General features: G+C 57.3%; 2 protein-coding genes across 5 annotated transcripts; one reads left to right on the forward strand and one right to left on the reverse strand.

Annotated features, from left to right (window-relative positions):
* Nucleotides 1-87: 87 nt before the first annotated feature.
* On the forward strand, nt 88-3,021 carry GPHA2 (glycoprotein hormone subunit alpha 2). The gene is made up of 4 exons (XM_049643230.1): nt 88-1,943; nt 2,296-2,398; nt 2,561-2,745; nt 2,860-3,021. Exons 1-4 carry the CDS (start codon nt 1,806-1,808, stop codon nt 2,959-2,961), a joined length of 528 nt encoding a protein of 175 aa, XP_049499187.1. The 5' UTR covers nt 88-1,805; the 3' UTR covers nt 2,962-3,021.
* Nucleotides 3,022-3,200: 179 nt separating this feature from the next.
* Nucleotides 3,201-11,410, reverse strand: PPP2R5B (protein phosphatase 2 regulatory subunit B'beta). Of its 4 annotated transcripts, XM_049643207.1 has the most exons (15): nt 11,051-11,410; nt 10,163-10,614; nt 9,210-9,406; nt 8,494-8,595; nt 8,268-8,360; nt 8,012-8,142; nt 6,857-6,916; nt 6,648-6,756; nt 6,044-6,097; nt 5,921-5,971; nt 5,695-5,814; nt 4,696-4,823; nt 4,360-4,461; nt 4,161-4,252; nt 3,201-3,986 (listed from the first exon to the last, which is right to left on the reverse strand). In XM_049643207.1, the coding sequence occupies exons 2-15, from the start codon at nt 10,359-10,361 to the stop codon at nt 3,604-3,606; spliced, it is 1,821 nt and encodes a 606-aa protein (XP_049499164.1). In that variant the 5' UTR covers nt 10,362-10,614; nt 11,051-11,410; the 3' UTR covers nt 3,201-3,603. The 4 variants fall into 4 exon arrangements, with proteins under 4 accessions (XP_049499164.1, XP_049499163.1, XP_049499166.1 ...); XM_049643206.1 differs by having other exon boundaries at nt 5,921-6,097; XM_049643209.1 differs by lacking the exon at nt 4,161-4,252 and having other exon boundaries at nt 3,746-3,986.
* Nucleotides 11,411-13,076: the final 1,666 nt, after the last annotated feature.

The following is a 13,076-nucleotide window of genomic DNA, read 5'->3' on the forward strand; positions in this document are numbered from 1 at the left end:
GTAGAGAGAGAGAAAACTTCTCCCTGAAGATACAGGGAAGCAATGCCTGAAACCTCCCCTGGGTCTGCCTGGTCCTTGTTGGTGGGATGCTTTGGGTGGGTGGGGTCTGCACCTGACCACAAACTTTAGCCTCCCTGCCGGGGCCTAGGGAATGAAGTTTGTAAGACTCAAGAGCCCCACAGACCCCCAAGAAATCATCTGTCCCCAGTTCACCCAGTTTGGCCCCAAAGTGCACCCTCAGTGCATAAATGCTTTCCACTCACCTACCCCCTCTGGCTTTTGATAGGAAAACAGTTTAGCTTCTCAGATCAACTGCAGGTCAGCCCAGGTTAGGGCCCCTGGAGAAGACCAGGGCACCCCAGCTCTGACTTCATGTAACCCAAAGGCTGGTCTGGGACAGACAGATTAGACTTGTGTTGTGTGGCCACAGACGACCAAATAGATGGGAATTTAGGGAAACTCAGTTTAGCTCAGAACAAAGGGTTCTAACTGTTATACATGTCCAGTATTAGAATGGGCCACCTTGTGAGGTAATGAGTCCTTGTCACCTCTAGTCTTTAAACAGAGCTGACGGTCCATCAGATGCTAAAAGGTTCCCATGATTAATGGCAGTGTTGGGGCCAGAATGCCTAGGTCCCTTGCAGGCCCCTTGTTAGGCTGCCTCACCCTGGATGGGGAGAAGAGGTGGATGCTGTGGACATGCCCAGGTCCCGAGGAGAGAAGTGGAACTGGAGGATTAAGGACAAGTTGCGGTTACGGCCTTTGCCCTGTGGTCCCAAACATGGCCTGCTTTACAAAGCTGCTGAAGGCACACTGCAGAACCTAGCGAAGTGAGTGCCATTCTGACCCTGAGTAGCTTACAGCGAAGCCTTGGCAAAGTCACCTTCCTCTCTGGTTCTGATTTTCTCATCTGAACACTGAAGGGGAGATCCAGTGAGCTCTCAAGCACCTTCAGGCCATGGCAGTCCGTGTGGCCGGCTCTGCCTTTCTGAGCAAATCAGTGAAGTAGTGGCCCTGGGGTGTAAGGGGCCAAATCACCATAGGCTTCTTCCTGATGTCCTGCAGCTACTGCTGATGGGGAGCTTTTCCAACTTGCCACACTCTTGCCCCGAGTGTAATTTAGCACCATGTGTGGATAGCAGATTTAGCCTGATGTTAACTAGCTGTGTGACTTTTAGCAGCTTTCCTTCTCGAAGACTTAGCTGCTTTACCTGTAAGACCAGAGCCAGAGCTGGACTAAACAATGGGATTTACTGGGGTTGACAGCTCCAGACTGTTCTAGGAGTCAGGACCCTGTCATTCCAGGAACTAAGGGGATCCCCACTCTGTGGCTGACGCCCAGGATGAGAAGTCATCCACCTGACAGTGAAAGTGAAGCTCTAAAGATGGACTTAGAGCCCTCTGTTCCCCCCCAACTCTGCCACCAAGCATATCTCAGGAGGCCCTTACTGGTGTCATTTCCCTTGTCCCTCTGCAGTGGCTACAGGATAACCTGGGAGGAGCTTAGGAGCTTTAAGTTTGGGGTGGCAAGGCCCTGAACAGGGGAATGTCCTGTCCACGGTCACACGGCAAAGAAGAGTACCCTCAGCCCACAACTCGGCCCGGTCTTGAGCCCTCTCTCCCCAGCTGCCTACGAGCCACCCATTCCACGGGCTTGTGGGCTTTTTTCCACATCTCACTTCCCCCAGCCCTGGACCTCAGACAGCAGAAAGCGGCAGAAGCCATTCTCTGAGGACCGCACCTCAGAGAAGAGCCTGGATCTCCCAGGTGGGATTTGCTCTAAGGCCTCTGGCAGGGAGGCAGGCATGAAAGCTGATCCCCAAGAGGGCGTGGCTCCAGAAAGCTGGCAAATAAAAATCCGGAGAGCCAGCACCGTCTGGAGACCAACAGAGGACCTGAGGAACCCGCTCAGCAAGCCACTCGGTTCCTGGGCCTTGGAAGTGGTAAGCCTCCTGAGGCAGGAGGAGCCCGGGGAGGACCTGGGGACTGCGAGTGGGGCAGATGGAGGGAGGCAGATGTTTGTGCCCCGATGGTAGAAGAAATTCCAGGGGAGAATCACTGCAGCGAGCTGACAGCTGCTCACACTCCCACCCAGCAAGGGAGACCCCCAGGCAGACACACACCTGCGCCCAAAGACGGATACCGGGAAAAGACAGCCCCGCTCACAGGCTTGCCTCACCCCAAGCAGAAAGAGCGGCCCAACCCTGGCTCATTCACCCGGAGGCACACAGTAAAGAGCCCCCCCCCCCACCCGCACGCTGATCTAGAGCCCGCTCTTTACCCGCCGTGTTTCAGATACCCATGGCCTCCCCCCAAATGCTGCTCCTCTGCCTGCTGGTCCTGGCAGTCACCGAAGGCTGGGGTCGGCAGGTGGCCATCCCAGGCTGCCACTTGCACCGTGAGTAACCCGGGGAGCAGAAAGCTGGGTGGGAGCAAACAGCTAATGGACCGGACCGAAGGTCAGGCAGCACCCTCAGTGGACCCCCCCTGAGGTTCCCGCAACAGGAGCTAGGCGAGGCTTTGCAGAGGCTCCGTCTGCCACTTGCCCGTCTCCTTCTAGCCTTCAACGTGACAGTGCGAAGTGACCGCCAAGGCACCTGCCAGGGCTCCCATGTGGCACAGGCTTGTGTGGGACACTGTGAGTCTAGCGCCTTCCCTTCCCGGTACTCTGTGCTGGTGGCCAGTGGCTATCGGCATAACGTCACCTCTGTCTCTCAGTGCTGTACCATCAGTGGCCTGAAGAAGGTGAGAAGGCCTAGCCCGGTAGTGGCTCATCGGGGGTGGGGAGAGACCAGAGGAGATGGGGATCTAAGATGGCCCAAGGAAGGCGAATGGAACATGGACCCCCTTCTCCCACAGGTAAAGGTGCAGCTGCAGTGTGGGGGGGACCGGAGGGAGGAGCTGGAGATCTTCACGGCCAGGGCCTGCCAGTGTGACATGTGTCGCCTCTCGCGCTACTAGCCCCTCCCTTCCCTTCCTCCTTCCCCTTGGTCAGAGGGTTTGAGTTGGAGTATATCCCAAATATCCTGAGCCTCGTTGAGGACAACAGCTCCAGCTCTCTTAAGAGTCCGTGATTGTCACCTCCTGAGAAGAGGGGAGTTTCTCTCTCTCCCCTGCCTCTGCCTGGCCTCGTAACCAGCCTATCTAATCATTTCACTCCATTCTTTGTCCCTACCCCTAAATAAAGCAAGCAATTCTCAAGTTTCTCTCTTTATTAAGTCTACCCCCAGGCAGGGGAAGGGGGACAGACCATGGTAACTGTGACACCCCCCCACCCTAGGACACGGGGAATCTCTTCTGCCTATGCCCTCACCCCTCCCCCTGCCCAATAAATAAAAAGGGGACAAGGAAGTACAGGGTGAGGGAGAGGAGGGAAAGAAAATGCCCCAGGCCCAGGACAGCATCTGTGTTGGGGGTGAGCTGGGGAGAATAAATAGACCATGGATCCCATGGTGGGGTGAGGAAGGACCTCGTGCTGGCACGAGGCAGGGCAGGCAAGGGGCTAAGTGCCCTCGCTCTAGGCAGGAGCCGGGGTGGGAACCTGCCTGCAGTCTGGAGCCCAGCTTTGCGGGGCAGGTGCAGTCCCTGATGGCAGCTTCCTGGTCAAGCCCGCCCTGGTCGAGTCCTGCCACAAAGGCCTGAGAGTTCTGTTGCCAGGACCACCATCTCTCCTCCTCTCCCCATAGCAAAAGCTGCCCATGCCGGGCCAGGCAGGGAGCCCTCCAAGCCCGCTCTGGCAAGGCCAGGGGTAGGTGTGTGTCTCTCTGGGCCCCTGGGCAGGAGAGGGGATGGAGGGACTGAGAGCTCCGAATTTAGCTCTTCCCCTTCTAGGGGATCTCTAGCTCTGACCCCCACTGGTGGCCACCTGGGGTGTAAGCCGCTGGAGGGGGGCCTCTTTGGCCCCTTGGGTCCCCTGTAACCGGCGTAGCCGTAGCTCCTCCAGGCCTTGCCATAGCTCCTGACGCTCCCGGGCCTTCTGCTGCTCCCTGGGGAGAGAGGGTGAGGCAGCTCCCATACCCGGGCCGCTCTACAGTCCAGCCTCCCTTACCACCACCCCCACTGTAAAGGGGCTGTATGGGAACCTTCCACTTAGGGCAGAGGGCATTGGGAAACTGGCCCCGGTCTGCGGTGGTGAAGCTGAAGGGGAGGAAGCTCCATACCTGGAAGGACGTGGGAGCACGACTGGAGGAGGCAGTGGGGGGCTGGGCGTGGATGGCCCGGCACTTGGCAGGAACACAGGGACACTAAACATCTGATCAGATAGGGTGTGGGGCCGTCCTCTTAGGCTCCCTCCAACCACGAGGAGCTAGCTCCTTCCTGCTTTTTCCCCTCTCCCCCCATGCCCAGCCCGACACTCACTGCTGCTTCTCTAGCTTGTAGGAGGCTGTGAGCTCATCAAACAGCTTTCCATTCATCTCCATGAATGTCTTGAGCACATTGTAGATCAGAGATACGATGGTTCTTAGCAGGGTCCAGCGAAGGGGGAGGGGAAGAGAAGAACTTCAGTTAGGTGCCACCTCCCTCTCTAGGACTCTGCCTGTCCCAGACAGCATGCAGCCATGAACAGCACAGGCACTGCTCTCTCCCTGCCCCCTTTACCATCCCTGACCCTCTCCAGCTAGGAGTCATCCCACATCTGGACTGGCCGACCCTGGAACCAGCTTCTGTGGGGTGGGTCAAGGCCTGGGCACTCACTGATTCCAGTGTTCCTTAGAGACTTGGTAGAGGGTCCCAAACACAGCAGGCAGCACAGTGTGGCAGTTGTCCTCAATGAGGCTCAGGATATACTCGTTGTTCCAGAAATACAGAGCCCGCTCTGCAACCTGGGGGCAGGGCAGCAAGGTAGCAGAGTGGGCGCCTGGTAATGGCTTCCCTGCGTGTGCAAGGGCCCGGTGTCCACCCCCACCTCAAAACCCAGGGAGCTCTGCCTCAGCTCATCTGACCCACTGGAGGAGGCAACGCAGTGAGGAGAAAAGAACACTGGGTTTGGAGTCCAACGCTCAGGGCTGAATCCTAGCTCCACTACACATGGGACGTATGACCTAGGGTGAGGCATTTAACCTCTCAGCCTCAGTTTTCTCATCTGTAAAATGGGGCTCATAATAGCTCTCTCCCCCCACCCGGGGCTGCTGTAACCATCAAATGAGGTGTTTAATAAATTTAAGTACCAGAGTCACTGTGAGAAGAACTGACTTCCACCAGATTGAGGCTCATAAGATTGAGGGAGACAGTCTGCACACACGTGCAGGAAAAGAGCAGTTATGGCCAGCCTGAGAAGTGGAACCGCCTGGCTGTGCCCTGGAGTGGGACTGATGAAATCAAAAGCCACTAAGAAGAGGGAGCAGGGATAACAAGCCATTCTGGAGCACACTGCAGCTTACGAAATAGGTTTGCACTACGTAGTTCTCGGACCTCATCACCATCTGGGGAGGAGATCCCTGTGGTCCCCTTCACAGATGAGGAAGCTTCGTCAGATTCAGGTGGCGGAGTGATTGCCTGTGACCCCTTAGCCCCTCGGGAGTACAGCTGAAGCCTGACCCTAGGTCTCCTGACCTGAAGTCCAGCATCTACCCGTCACCAGACCCTGGAGGGTCCAGGGGAGACACTGAGGGCGCAGGGAGCGGTGTTTGTTCAACTGGCCAGCCCTCCTAGTCCCTACCCTGGCTCCCACTCTTACCTGTTCAGACCCCATACCTGGAAATGGGGGCTAGACACACAGCGGGCCACCTGCTTGAAGAGGGGTTCCTGGATCTTCACAAACTGGGAAGGCTCGATGACGTCGAGAATCTCTTCCATCTCCCCCAGAAACATCACCTGGAGGTAGGGACACAGGACACAGCAGTTCCCATCTCCCCCCCACACGCATCTGACCGCCCTCCAGATCCCTCCCCCTGGTGGGCATCAAAGCCCTTCTTCGTACCTCCTTCTGGGTACAGGTTTTTGGCCAGTATTTGAGCAGCCCCCGGATCACCTGTGGAAGTTGAGGCAGAGAGGAGTCAGACCCGCAGGGGTGGGGCCTGCCTTGCCCCCCAGAGGTACTCACGTGCTCTGTCAAGGTGGCGTCTTTCTCCAGGAACTGCACCACACAGTATGCCAGCTGAGGGGGGAGGCGGGTGGGTGGAGAGAAGGAGGACTGGGGTCAGGAGGGGACCAGGACAGGAGGCCAGATGTCTGCTCACTTACTGTGTCTACTCTCTCATTACTAAACGTTTACTGACTGACTGCCTATGATGTGCCAGACGCCGTGCTCTGTGTGCAGGGACATAACCGTGTTCCCCCAGGAGGAACATTCAGCACACCAGTCCTTATACATATTACAAAAGCTTCCATAATTGAAATCTGTATCACAATCTGTGGGACCGTGGCAAGAGAAGAGTTTAATCCTGCCTAGCGCAGGTCAGGAGGGAAAGGGCTGGGAAGTCTTCACAGAGCTGATGTCTGAGATCAGCCTTAAAGCGTCATGGAAATTCTCTAAGGTAGACGGAACAGAATTAGTAAAGGAAAAGAAAGTAAGGGAGGGAGGATCCCATGAGTTCAGGACTTAGTGTATGGCTGGAGCAGGATGTTGGGCTGACCCGGATGACCGGACGGCTGCCCTGACTGTGTCAGGACCTCTCTGCTGTGGCAGGGCCAGGCCTGGGCCTCACCTGGGCGTGAAAGACAGACAGTGACTTGACAGAGTGCAGGGGAATCAGGACCCGGACCAGGAACTGCTTGTGCTCGGTCTTCAGGGGCAGCGCAAAGCCATTGATGATGCTGAGGTGGGGGCAGAAGAGAGGAGGAGGGCTCAGAAGACCGGGCCTCAGTCTTTCCTCCCAGAATCCTGATGCTCCGGCTGAGGCCCAGAGAGAATCACCTTCCTAAGATCTCCAGCAGCTCAGCCACACCATTGAAGTGCTCGAGTTCATAGATGAACCTGCAAGAGAAAGAGAAGGATGCGGAAAGGCTCAGAGGGGTCGGAGCAGGCCCGGCCCCTTCTCAGCCATCCTGCCTGCCACCCCATCCTGCACACTAATCCAACTGTCTCCCAGCCCAGAGGCTGAGCTCCCTTCCCAACGCCCCAAACCGCGCCCCACTGAGATCCACACCCACAGCTGAATCACCCTCCTCAGCCCAACCGCTGGTGCTCAAACCTCTCTTCTAGGAAGCACTCCAACTCTTCTCTTTCTCCCCCAGACCCTAATTCTCATTTTCTGGCCCCCCATCCAGTCAGCAGGCACCCAGGCTGCAGCCTTCCCTCTTCATGCCTTTCAACCCAATGAATAACAGACACTAAGAGCATCTAGTCTGTGCTATGGACTTCTCAAAATGATCCTGAGAGATAGGGTTTATTAGATCCATTAAACAGATAAAGAAATCGAGGCTCGGCAGTTTGATGACACCCGCCCCAAAGTTAATAAGCAGGATTATTATTGAACTACAACTCCTGGAGGACGGGGATCAGGTCTCACCTATTCTGTAGCTAATAACAACGAGAACAAATGTTTCAGCCTTGGTCAAGGAGCTATATGCTGTGTGCTTTGGAAGCACTGCCTTGTTTCATCGTGATGACTGTCCCTGGGTTAGCGTAGCTAGCATTCCCATTTTAGAGATGGGAGAACTTAAATAATTCGCCCACAGTCACCCAAACATTTGAACCAAACTCAAAACAGGCCACCTAGCTCCAAAGCCAATCTCAACTCCTTCCTACCCTTGTCCAGACCCATAGGGGCCCCTGATGCCCAGTGGGCATCATTGCTCAATACACATTTGCAGAAAGAATCTCTTCATTTGGGTCTTTATGGTCCAGCACAATAAAGATCAAAAGATTTGGATCCTAGGCTCCTAGGCTCCCGGGACTGACCGAGTCCCTGCAAACTACTTCATCTCCCTCAGCCTCTATTTTTTTCATCTGTAAAATGGAAATAAATACCCTTTCCCTGCTGACCTCACGGGAGCCTTTGCCTCTGTCTTCTCCCCTGCAGCTCCCCTCCCTCCCCAGGTCTCAGCTGGGCAGGCAGCAGGCACCCACCGGAGGAAGATGTGGCTGCACTGTTTGCGGATGTAGGCCCGGAGCCCCAGGAACTTGCCATAGACCCGGTGCAGGATGGTCTTGAGGTACTCACGCTCCCGGGGGTCCTCACTATCAAATAGCTCCAGGAGCTGGGGGACCCAGGGTCAGGGGTCAGGGGAGAGGCCAAGCCCAGGTTGCTCCCATCCTATCCCCACACCCCTCAGAGAGCCTGCCCTGTCCCATGGCACCACCCGGCCTGGTCTCCCCACTTCACCATCAGGACAAACTTTTGATCCACATATCTCTTGGCCACAGAGGGTTGGAAGTCTGGGCTCTCCAAGAAACGCAGGAAAAACTCATATACCAGCTGAGAGAGGGGAAAGACAAAAAGGTGACTTCAGGAACAGCCTCCCTCCTCCCCCTACCCGCCCTCTGCCAGTCTAGGAGGCCATCCCCCCCTCTACTGAAACTCAGCTCCCTGCCTTCCCCAGCCCCCGTACCTGCAGATGTGGCCAGGAAGGCTCAAGGTTGGGCTCATCCTCTTCAGGATCAAATTCAGGGTTCTCACTGGGTGGCAGGGTCCGGAAGATATTCACTGAGATCTGAAGGGCAGGGGCAGGGTTCTTTTAGGAAGAGCCCTCGAAGGCAGAAAAGCCAGGAGGTCCCTTATCCAAAGGTCTAACGAGCCTCAGCACCTGCCCCGGCAAGCAATTCACTCCTCAGCGATCATGACCTGAACATATGGAAGCCCTGGGTTGGGGGCTGGGGACCCAGGGATAAACAAGTCACATCCCTGCCCTCTATCGGGTACTGGGGTCCAGCGGGGATGACAAGATGTTAAGCAATAAGGTCTATGGACATCCTAGTCAGCAGAAAAGGAGGTGTCTAGCCTGGACACGGAGACGCTTCTCTTCACTGAGAAGAGGCTGCACCTGAGCTAGACCATGGCAATAAGGGACACGATGGGAGTGCACGCCAGGCGTCAGGAGAGCATAAGCAAAAGTGCAGGGTGGGACAGGCCCAGGAGGCACCGAGGGACCTACACTGGCCAGATGCAGCAGGGCTGCGGGGAGGAGGGGAGGAAGATGTAGGCCCTGAAGCTAAGCCAAAGAGCATGGGGTTATCCTTTGCAGAAAAAGGGGAGCACAGGCAGGTCAGTAGGGTTCCATGTCCCCCAAGCCCTCCCCCAGAGGCCGGGAGCCAGGCAGGTGCTTACCATGCGGATGATGTCAGGGTAGACAGGCTCAATGAGGACCCCCCGGGTGCTCCCCACACACTCCACCAGCTCATTGAGCGCTGCCCGCTTCACCTCCTTCCCCTTCAGGTCAGCCACACAGTCCAAGAAGTCAAACATCACCCCACATTGGGCCAGCTTCCGGCTCAACAGCTCGTGCAGCTCAGAGGCTGGCACATCTGGGGAGAAGGGAGGGGGCTGAGCCTGCGCGCCGGTTACCACAGCTCTGGGCATGGACGAACCTTCCTAATCCATAGAGCAGCCTCCCCCTGCCCCCAGCCCCAATGCTCGTGTCATCCTCCACTCTTTGCAGACAGCAAATGCCTCCTGTCCCACCCTCCATTCCTGCAGGATAAAGGAGCTGCTTCTCTTCCTAACCCGGGCTCAGAGAGCAGGATGGCCTGACTCAAAGCAAGGTAAGAGACCCTGGATGCCCGGGCTTGCCACGGGGGCCCAAAACAACCATGCCACCCTTTCATAGGTGGCACTCTGTTCTAAGAGCCAGAGATGAGAAGGAGGGTGGGTGCTGAGGATCTCCAGGGTACCCTCTGGCTCAGCCAGTCGAGCCCCGTGGCCCAGAGGTGAGGACCCTACGTGGCGATCACAGGGAGCTGTGCTGAGCACCTGCTCCAGGACCCTGGCGGTAGCCTCCTGGAACCCAGACTGTGGGCCCCACCCTCGGCCGTGGTTTGCCCCCCCAGGGTGGTGCCACTTCCAGATGCCCCACCTCCAAGGATGACAGGCCAGTCAGGCTATGCGTCAGCAGAGGGCTGGAGCGCTGGGGGTGGGGGTCATCTCCAGTGCTGGAGTCCCCAGCCCAGAAGGAGCCATCTAAACCCTCTGATCACAGTGGCCAGCTGCTTCTCACTACCCGTCGCAGCGTCGCTGGCCCGCTCTGGGACTCGGGTACCCTGGCAGCCTGCCGCAGGGCTCACCTTTGAGCAGGGGCAGTGGAGTGAGCTCTTGCTGGTTGCTCTGATAGCGGAACTGAGAGGAGCTGTGGGAGCGCCGGGGCCGGGCCCTGCGGAGGGAACGGCGGGAGAAGCCGTCCACCTTGTCGGGTGGGGGCACAGGCGACAGCCCGGGGGAAGAGGGGCTGGTGGGGGTGCTCGCAGGGGGCAGCTTTGTCTCCATGGTGGCCAGGCGGTGGGTCAAGCCTTCAGGGCCCCTGGGATTCCCTCTGGGCCCGGAGGATGCCGAATGAGGTGAGGCTGACTAACTTGGGCCCATCCTGGGGCGGGGGGGGGCACACAACCACAGTCTGGGCCCCCCCCCAGGGCCTTCGGCAACTGCCCAGTCCTGGGGGGCAGCAGAGTAGAGAGGAGGATGGCTCAGGCCTCAGGTCCTGGGGTTCCCGAAGAGTCCAGTTAGAGTTCCCACCCTGGTTCTTTTGAAAATGAAGTCAAGGCAGAGACATCAGCAAGAGAGACAGAGAGAGCCTGTCAGTTCTTCCCAGAAAGACCGCGTGTGCGGCTGCTCCAGTCTTCTATTCCCTCCTACCTTTGCCCAGACCCTAAATACAGGTGCAGCCCATTCCCACAGGAGCATATCCCACCTTCTCCTAGACCTAAAGGCCCCAGGCTCCAAAACAATCCCTCCCCAGTCCCTACCCAGAATGGGGAAACCCCATCCTCATCCCTGGCCCCTAACAGCATGGGGCCCCCTTCTGCTCCACTAATTCAGGCCACCAGCGACTTCCCCAAGAATGGGGTCCCTAATCCCACACACCCCCCTCCCTCCTAAAACCTGGCATCCTTCCCCACCCCACCTCCTCCTTCCTTGCCCCGCAAATCTCATCTGCCTCCCGGTGCGGGGACACTCACTTCTCAGAAGCCCAGACTTCCGTCCCCGACCACAGGGGACTGCGGGTGGGGAGGGGGCGGCCGATCAGGGCTCCTTCGCAGAGGTTCCGCTCCGGGCGCTGGCGCTGGGTGGCGGCGCTCCCGGGTTCTCTCTTGGGCTCCGGAGGGGCCGGAGCATGCCCCCAGCTCAGCCCCTGGTCGGGGTGCGGACGTCTGGCACGCTCTGGGCTGACCCGAGCAGCGCGCGGACCTCTCCTCAAGTCGTGGGACCCGACCCAGCACGGCGCGACGCCGCGGGAGCCCCGGCTCTGGGCGCACCGGCACCCGCCGCCCAGCTGCTCAGGATGACATCAAGTCACCTCCCCCCTCCCGGCCCGCACCTCCCCGAGGGCTGGGTAGTTGCGGGGGGGGGGGGGGGGGGTGCGGCAGGATGTTCCCGGGGGCCGCTGGGAGATGTAGTCCCCGCACCGCTTAAAGAGGGCTGCCGGAGCAAAGGGAGAGCCCCTGCACGGTCCTGGGGTCAAAGCTTAAGCAGAGCGGGATGACGTCCAGCTGGGGCTAGGCTCCCGGGTTCTAGAAGGGAGACTACCTAGGAAGAGAGGACTCAGGAGTCTGCATCGAGAAGCTGGGGGTGATGCTGGGACCCTGGCAGGAAAGAGGCCCGATCCTATACCAGAAGCAAAGATTTGGCCTGCTCCCTCTGTGCTCCAGGCATTTCACCCCCATGGGAATCCCACCCTCACCCCAGAATGGCAGGACACTTGAGAACCCACTAGGAAACTGGCACTGAACTGGTTAATAATCTGCAGTGAGCAAGAGCCTGCTGGGAGAGGTGTGGTGCATTCAAGACTGCTGGGAAATGCAGTCCATCCTTAGGCCTGCAGTCCCCCTCCCGTCCTTTGCTGTCTATGGTGACATCATGGTCTGGGGTTTAAAGGGCCAGCCTTGGAATGGCAAAGCATCAGAACAGAAGGTGCTGCCTGGCGCTGCCACCCCACCCCAGGCAAGCTGGCCTCCCTGGACAGACCTCCCTTAGCCCCTCTGGGCCCTAAGATGTGCTAGTGGGGTCTCTTGTTCAACACCTTACTGTAGGTATCCAAGGTACAGGTGGGATTTCAAAAGTTTGGCATTCTGGCCAAAAGTTCCTGGCCTGCAGTCCTGGGTCTCCTTCTTAGGACCCTAGACCCCAACACTCTTTTATTTCTCTGAACTCCATGCCTTACAATGCACTGTGAAATCTCCACCCAGAAGTTTTGCCTGGCTGAACAACTAACCGGTCCATGTAAGCAGCAGCAATGGGCAATAAGAATTGACACCGAGGTCAGGGAGGGGACTGGGGCAATTTTCAGAGTCTTCTCATTCTGCCTTATACCTTAGCAGCCATCTTCCCTGCTACAGAGGGAGCCCGGGTGCCCACCTGCTGGTGCAACAGAAAGCAAAGCCCATGGATTAGCCAGATGGGGTACAGGGCCGTATGACTTGCGAGCTGGCCAGCAATCCCTTGCTCAGAAATCTTCAGCAGGCCTTATCCACCTGACCCTTGGTGTCCTCGTCTGTCAAATGGAAACCCATAATTTCCTCCTTGCCCACCTCCCAGGCTCAGGAAGTGAAGCCTTGTCCCACATCCCTGCAGAAAAAAACTGGGGGACAACAGGCCCACGGAGCCTTCTACAGCCAAGTGAGGACCCCCACGCCCAGAGAAGAGAAGTGCTGTGCCCAAGGTCACAGAGTCTGTCATCAAAAGCTGGAACCACAGGCCTCCCAGCCTGAGTCAAGAGGGCACCACCTCCAGCCTCCCATCCTTGGCTCCCTGGGCTAGGACCCTGAACTCTGAGGGTCTCCAGGCCAGAATGACTGTGGAGGGTTTGTCCTTTATATAAAGGGTACTATGCTCCATTTGAGGATACTGGGGATTGAATGGTGGAAGAGGTAAGACTTCTTACAAGACGTGACATTTGAATTGGGTCTCAAAATAGATACAGTGTCACCTGGAGGTTATGGGGTAAACATTATTTTTATTTATTTATTTATTTATTTATTTTTAATT

Source organism: Panthera uncia, chromosome D1 (genome assembly GCF_023721935.1).
Source record: "Panthera uncia isolate 11264 chromosome D1, Puncia_PCG_1.0, whole genome shotgun sequence".
NCBI classification, from domain to species: domain Eukaryota; kingdom Metazoa; phylum Chordata; class Mammalia; order Carnivora; family Felidae; genus Panthera; species Panthera uncia.

Coding starts and splice junctions, on each gene's coding strand:
- GPHA2 (XM_049643230.1), top strand. CDS start 1,806: ATGAAAGCTGATCCCCAAGAGGGCGTGGCTCCAGAAAGCTGGCAAATA. Junction 2,399..2,560: donor CCCAGGCTGCCACTTGCACC/GTGAGTAACCCG, acceptor GTCTCCTTCTAG/CCTTCAACGTGACAGTGCGA. Junction 2,746..2,859: donor CCATCAGTGGCCTGAAGAAG/GTGAGAAGGCCT, acceptor CTTCTCCCACAG/GTAAAGGTGCAGCTGCAGTG.
- PPP2R5B (XM_049643206.1), bottom strand. CDS start 10,361: ATGGAGACAAAGCTGCCCCCTGCGAGCACCCCCACCAGCCCCTCTTCC. Junction 8,143..8,267: donor ATCAAAAGTTTGTCCTGATG/GTGAAGTGGGGA, acceptor TGGGTCCCCCAG/CTCCTGGAGCTATTTGATAG. Junction 4,462..4,695: donor TCTAAGGAACACTGGAATCA/GTGAGTGCCCAG, acceptor GACCCTGCTAAG/AACCATCGTATCTCTGATCT.